At 52.0% G+C, this 6,699-nt stretch overlaps 3 protein-coding genes across 3 annotated transcripts; 2 read left to right on the top strand and 1 right to left on the bottom strand.

Moving 5' to 3' along the window:
* Nucleotides 1–504: 504 nt before the first annotated feature.
* Nucleotides 505–1,095, top strand: METBIDRAFT_36171 (uncharacterized protein; the record flags this gene model as incomplete). The annotated part of the gene is made up of 1 exon (XM_018856701.1): nucleotides 505–1,095. The coding sequence occupies one exon, from the start codon at nucleotides 505–507 to the stop codon at nucleotides 1,093–1,095; it is 591 nt and encodes a 196-aa protein (XP_018714299.1).
* A 543-nt stretch (nucleotides 1,096–1,638) lies between these two features.
* On the bottom strand, nucleotides 1,639–2,424 carry MGM101 (Mgm101p; the record flags this gene model as incomplete). Its single annotated transcript, XM_018858579.1, has 2 exons — nucleotides 1,639–2,266; nucleotides 2,324–2,424. 2 exons carry the CDS (start codon nucleotides 2,422–2,424, stop codon nucleotides 1,639–1,641), a joined length of 729 nt encoding a protein of 242 aa, XP_018714298.1.
* Nucleotides 2,425–3,288: 864 nt separating this feature from the next.
* On the top strand, nucleotides 3,289–4,768 carry KRE9 (Kre9p). The gene has a single exon (XM_018855573.1). The coding sequence runs from the start codon at nucleotides 3,587–3,589 to the stop codon at nucleotides 4,394–4,396; it is 810 nt and encodes a 269-aa protein (XP_018714297.1). The 5' UTR covers nucleotides 3,289–3,586; the 3' UTR covers nucleotides 4,397–4,768.
* Nucleotides 4,769–6,699: the final 1,931 nt, after the last annotated feature.

The raw sequence follows: 6,699 nt of genomic DNA, 5'->3' as shown, positions 1-6,699 counted from the left end.
CCCCCCCCCAAAATCACGGAAATACGCCAACGCCTGAACACACCTGCATCATATCCACGGTCTTGAGCCTGAGGCCACTTCCGCCAAACACGGTGCGGCTGCTAGGTAGATCTGGTCTCCTGCGATGGAAAGCCGGCCCGGCCCGGTCTAGCCCAACGGAGCCACCGCCAGATGCAGGCCGGTTTCTGTTTTCCGGGAAGAGACGCCGCGAGATCCCTGGCGTTTGCTGCGGCTCTTTTATTCCCTTCTGGCAAGTATTCCTACCTTCCATGGACCGGCGTTTCGCACCCAATCGGCAGCGGTCGCACAGGCAGCACCCCCGGCGTGGTGTACGGGTGCGCGTTGTGCGCGCTGACCGCTCCGCGCCCTGATTGGCCGGGCGCGCTTCTCACCACTGGTTCCATCGTCACCACCCAAATCGTCCTCCACCGACCCTCCAGTTGCTCGTTTGTACCTTTTGCTCCTGCGCCATATACCCGTTTTCCCGCCCTAAAACCCCCCGAAATGGCCGAATCGCAGCCCAGAGTCTACCCGGACTCCACCAACAAATGGCCCACGCCATTCAAAAACATGCTCAGCTCCCAAACCTACCCCAAATGGGAGCCCGTGGACACCGCCAAGCAAACCAAGCAGGTGTTCAAGTTCGGCTTTTTCTCCGTGGCTGGCGCCTACGCGTGGTTGTACCTTTGGAAGCGCACGACCTTCAAGCTCGAGCTTCCCATGGTGGTCACGGGCTTTGCCACAGTGGCGGTAGCCGCCAGAGGCATCACCGCCAACTTGCGGGAGAAAAACGACGGCTGGAACACATTCTGGGCCGTGGCTGCAGGAAACGCCGCCGTGCTTACCGCGGGCTTCAAGCTGGTGCCGCTCAAGCACAAGCTCATGACGGGTATCAGCGGAGCGTGCGTGTCGGCTCTTGCCGAGCAGATTATGTGGGCGCAGTCGGCGTCGTCTGCTGGCCAGCACACTAGATTTGCCGCGGCCAACACGGACGAGGAGTTGCCCAAGCAGGAGTTCTGGGACGTGTTGAAGAGAAGACCAATGTCGCAGACCGTCGACGCCTTGGGGGTCGGCAGAGGCATCTTCAAGCCATGAGTGCCGTCCCCTTTTTCCCAGCATATCCCCTGCAGCGCATGTAACATAATCAAAGAACAAATATATGTAGACGAGGCGTCGTGGTCTTGTGGTATGCACACGCTGCAACAACGTAGTGGGGCGTCTGGCCATTCGCCATGTCCGCTCCTGTTCAGAGCCTCATTCTATCACGTCATGTCGGGAATGAAGGAGCAGTTGCACTCGCCTCGGGCCAAGCCGTTTCTGCTTGCCGGGCTGGTGTTTCCTGCCTTGCCTGTTTGGTGAGTGTATGATTTCCGTTGCGGGCCAGCGTGATTATGTACAGTGTATTTTCTTTCGATAGGTGGAAAAAGTCAGGCAAAGGGTGGCATGGGGCACGCCACAGAAGACTCTCCTGCTCCCTGATGTTCCGGATACATGATCGACCTTGCGGCAAATCGCGCTCCATGCCAGCATTGTCGAATCCCATCGGCTTCGAAATGCCGAGTTGGCGGGTCGAGGCAAGCAGCTGCACGTGGGCAAGAATGAAGTGAAGTGTGGGCGACAGGCCCTGCAAGAGGAAGACTAACAGGCCTTGTATGGATAGTCCAAAGAGTTGACCTTCAACTTCCACAACTTTTTCTTCTTCTTGGTAACCACATGCTCGCCGAACAACTCATCACAGTATTTCTTCTTGAACTTTCGGATGAACCCAGGGTCCCACAACTCGCTGGCAATGCCCAAGTCTTTGCAGCATCTCATCAACGCGTTACTCTTGCAGCCCTCCAAGGCCGTGGTCAACTTCTCCTCGCCACCAAAATAGTCCTGCTCGCCGCGGGCCACGGAGACAAGACGCCCGCTACAGATAAGCGCGTACTCGCGGCTGACCTGCTTCGGCGTAATGTGGCTCTGCGTGCGTGGAGCCAAGCCCCAGCCGCCGGGCCCAAATGCACGGTTGAGGATCCGCCGGTACTTGATTTCGGGCAAGTACAAGATTCCGTCCGGCTTGATCTCGACGTCTGTGGGGTCGAGTGGCGCCAAAAGAATGTCGCTGGCCTCCTTGGGGAACGGAGCCTGGCCCAAGCCGTGGAAAGAGTCCGACCAGTCGATGGCACTAGCACTATGGGGCTCGTACACGGGCGAATCGTGTAAGGACAAGCCAGGGGCAACCTGCGTGGGCGCCGACGCCAGCGCGTGCAGTGAAGAATCGTCACTTGCAACTGAATTAGGGGCCGTGGCCGCCGGGGCGGGTGGCGGCGTGCTGGCCTGCACATGGGGCTTTTCGGCAGCCGCTCTTCGGACAGGCGATACACGGCGGGCCATGGTGAAGAGCCTGGCCGGCTGGCGGTTCAATGTGCCTCTGAAAATCATGGCTATTGGGGTATGGATTGGGTGAGAGTTGTGATAGAAGCAAGGCTGGCTTCAAGTATGCCCGTGGTGCACGGGTGCACGCTGTGGGTGCACGCATGGTTCATGTGTTCGCAGAATCAACGGTGCACGGGTGTGCACCGCGGCGGAGTCCTGGATGCACGGGTGTGTTCCCCAGCGGGATGGTGCGAGGAGCGCGGCTGGCAAGGCCAAACCCAGAATGTACGGGTGTTGTTTCGTGTCAGGCTGCCGAATGCTGGACTACCCGCCGAGACCCCCCGTTAAGATTGTCCCTTTTCTCCTGGAATCCGCAGGCCTGAGATTCAGAACCGAAAATGACGTCTGCGGCAAACGAGCATTTGCAGCCTTCAAGAGAAACAGGCGGACTGAGCCTGTTTTGCTATGCTGATCTTCAAGGTGTTCGCAAAGCTAAAAATACTGTTGACAGACGCTGTTGTTCCTGGGACTGCACATATCGCCTGGCGGCTCACGGCGCTCATAGTTCATTGTGTGTTCGCAGCTGTGTGTAAGGAGCGGCCTACGCTGTTTGCAACAATATGATCCTTACAACAAAAAACTCATAATTAGCGACCATGGATCTACCCGCTATTAGGACCGGAATCTCAGGACGCTAGCGCGGTCCTGCACGGAGCGCCCAGGTGTCCGGCACACTGCACAAAGCAGGCACAGCATAGCCTTGCAGGCTCGTTGCGAGTCTGGCATACAGACGGCCTCACTTTTCTTGTTATTTCTGGTTTGAGGCGCGGCCGCGGACCGGAAGTCTAGCTTCTGTTGCTCCTCTTTTTCTCCAAGCACATCTCGTCGTATACCTTAAATCAAGGTTTGAGCAGCAGCGTGTTTTCTAAGACGGAGAACTTTTTGTCATCGCTCTTTTTGAAAGTTTGCCTCGTATTCTTTGGAAGGCCCGACCCAAGTCTGCTGCGGTATCACGTGTCGTCTAAGTCCACTACCGCCATAAGCCGATCTACCACTTTCGCATAACAGACTCACACCCAGCGTTGGCGTCCCGCTTTTTTCTCCCTTGACGCTTAACCTGTGACAAAATCTAAGGTCGCCAGAAAGCAGACACCATATCTCGAAGCCTTTCCAGTCAGCTTGCGCAGCCAACAAATCCAGCTGACCCCTCACATCCCACACCGGCACCATGCATTTCCTATCGCTTTGGATCATTTTGGTATCGCTAGCCGCCCGCGTCCTGGGTGACGTCTCCATAACGTCCCCGTCCACAGATCAGACATATTCTGGCTCCAGTGGCTCCGCCTCGGTATCTGTCGTTTGGACCGATGACTCGGATGATGATGCCGACGCTTCACTTTCCAACGTGGATCTGTACGCCATCGTTTTATGCACGGGATCAAACAGTGATATTCAGAGTGTCATGACTTTGACCGACAGCCTTTCTTCCTCTGCGCTCGAGTACGATGCTGTCATTGACGAGGCCGACGTGCCCAGTGGTGTTTACTTTATTCAGGTGTACGCTAAATTCGGCTCCGGATACACCATTCACTACTCAAATAGATTCACGTTGACTGGCATGTCTGGATCCACGTCCACGTATACATTTAGCGCGTCGCTTTTCTCGATAACGGGTACACACCCGGGTGCACAACTGAACCTTGACGGCGAAACTACCCTGATTGATTCTAGGTCGTTTTCTGTCACTTACACGCTACAAACAGGCAAGACTAGATACGCGCCGATGCAAACGCAGCCAGGCTCGTCGATCTCGCACTCGGTTTACTCGACTAGACACGCCACGTCCGCATACACACCGTACTCGACCATCAGGGCGTCGCCAAACGTGTACTCGACCGTCACGCCAGGTTGGAGCTATGCGGTCACTTCGACTTTCAATACCGCTGCGGTCGCCGAATACCCGACGTACTACTACCCCGCATCATCCAGGGTGGTTTCCGCGTCATTGTCCTCTGCCAACAAGAAGCGGTGGCTTTAGAACTTCATCTGTACACCAATATCAAAGATTTGTATGAAAAACCCAAGAAGCTGATGTGGAGTCAGATTAAGCGCTTCTACGTGTTATGTTGAATTAAGGTCTGTGAAGAAAAGCTCGTTGCATTTTGTGGTGCAGGGGTGATGCTGTTGTAGACATCGCTAGATGAATTCTAAAGTTTCGATTTCGGTGGGCAGTAGCGTGCAGCGATCTTAGCTTCTAGCCTTAGTTATATTTCCGCAAAGCAATTGAGACGCCCATTTGTTATCCTTGGCATAGCTCTGTGGTCCGACGAGTTTTTATCTGTGGAGATAGTATTTTCGGGTGTAATTGATGAAGTTGGCGAAATTGTTGCAGAGACGAAGTTTTAGGAGTCGACAATCCAAACTCTCCATTGTTCAAATCACTTCTGCTGCGAAGCTTGAAAACAAATCTGTATGATTTCGTGAAACAGGTTGAACCAATGCTGGGTTTCAAACGGACAGAGGAGAAGGCCCATGAGCATGTTGGTTTTGCTCCTGATCCACAAGGTAAGTCTTGACTCCATGTCGCTGGCCTTTGACTCATTCCAGCAGACTATGCTAAATGGTGAATGGAAACAGTGAGAGCCCACGTGGACTCTCTACGTGGTCATGGCTCAGATGTAGCCAGGTAACAACGACCGTTGACTACCTTTTTACCAGACGCAAGCAAAGTATTCTGAATGCACCGGGATGAAGGTGGACGTGGTATCTTTAAATGACGAGCTGTTTTTTGCGGCGAAAGTCAGTTGCCGTTATCTCAATTTGTATCTTCAATACATAAACAGACTCGAGATTGTGCATGGAATTCGAAAATCACGATTACTAAACCTACTTTGATTCGGAGATCCTCAAACACAAGTAATATGCCATTTTGCAAGACATTGAAGATGCATGAAAGCATCAAGTTGCTTCCTTCACGTTCTGTCTACACCATATTGCTTTGGAACATTCGCATTCTCGCCTCAAGCGATCGCCGTGCATCTTCGTGAATTCTTGCTTGCACGCAGCTGACCCAAGCCTCAGATTATTGAAGCATTTCTTGCAATTGGTCAGCTCGAGCTTGCTTAGTGTTTTATTTTCTTATTACGGAAATGACCTCCCGGGTGGCAGGGGTGTCCAAAGGTGTAGAAGAGGACTGGAAGAGTGATTCATCGAGTATTGAGTAACAACCGGCCTTTTTTAGGTGGCGGTTCTGCCGGTCACTTTTTCAAAACTTGATTTTATATATCAGACGGAAGTGTTGGTGACGATCATCGTCTAGTTAAGTGAGGGTACCATACATGGCAGGACAAGACAAGCACGGGGTGCCCCAAGGTGTGCTGGTCCCGTATTCTTTCATGTAGTAACTGATTTATTGCCATTGACTGGATGATATTTGAGAATTGGAAGAATTCCCAAAGCAATGAACAAATATAACTCGTATCACAGTACTAATTTAAATGAAGATTGCGACGAGCAAGTCTATCCTTGAACGTTCTCCGGATGGTGGGAGGGTGTTTTTTCCGAGACGGTGACAGACTTGCTATTGAACATCAAGGCTCTGCGTATATTCGTGGTTCAAAGAATGGCTTTTCACTGTTGGAACACTGCAAATACAGACTTGATGTACTAGTATATATTATGGTTTGGCTCTGATGTTAACCCAGCCTCAAAATAGAGATGAAAGTATACCGTGGCTCACGGTTATATTTGGGAGGCCAACTCTTTGATACACAAGATAGACTAGACTATCCATCACACAGTTGAACTCTCCATAGACCTAGCTACTGCCTATTCCCACCTGTGGACCAGCCGTGGTGCATTCCAGCATTCGGTAACTGGGCCAGCAGGAGAAGGGAAATCTTACGGTTTCAAATCAAAGAAGACTCTGAATTGATGAATTGGACCATTACAATGATGTATGTTTCCCGTTGAAAGACCACCGATTATTTTGTGCAAAAGCAGACAACGACAATCGGCCGTTGAAAGTCAAGAAGCGTTCCAGGCAAACAAAGCCCACTGGTTGCGAAAAGGTAATAGGCAATGTTATAGTTATGATCACTCTGGAATTCGTGTCAGCCGAACAGCACCCGATTATTGTCGAAAGAGTATTAGAGGGAAAGAGTATCAAAAGAGTGAACAGCACCGAAGCGCCAAAGTGGTACGAGCCGCCAAAGTAATACGATCCGCTAAAATTATATTAATACGTACCGCCAAAGTAATGCGAACCACCAAAGAAATACGTACCACCGAAATATAACCGAACCACCTAAACAGCGCCAGACCCGTGTCACGTGACAATGT

Source organism: Metschnikowia bicuspidata (genome assembly GCF_001664035.1).
Source record: "Metschnikowia bicuspidata var. bicuspidata NRRL YB-4993 chromosome Unknown METBIscaffold_1, whole genome shotgun sequence".
Taxonomy (NCBI): domain Eukaryota; kingdom Fungi; phylum Ascomycota; class Pichiomycetes; order Serinales; family Metschnikowiaceae; genus Metschnikowia; species Metschnikowia bicuspidata.
This window is presented reverse-complemented; position numbering and strand designations above follow the sequence as displayed.

What these genes read in the sequence shown, in the direction of transcription:
- KRE9 (XM_018855573.1), top strand. Translation starts at nt 3,587, where the DNA reads ATGCATTTCCTATCGCTTTGGATCATTTTGGTATCGCTAGCCGCCCGC.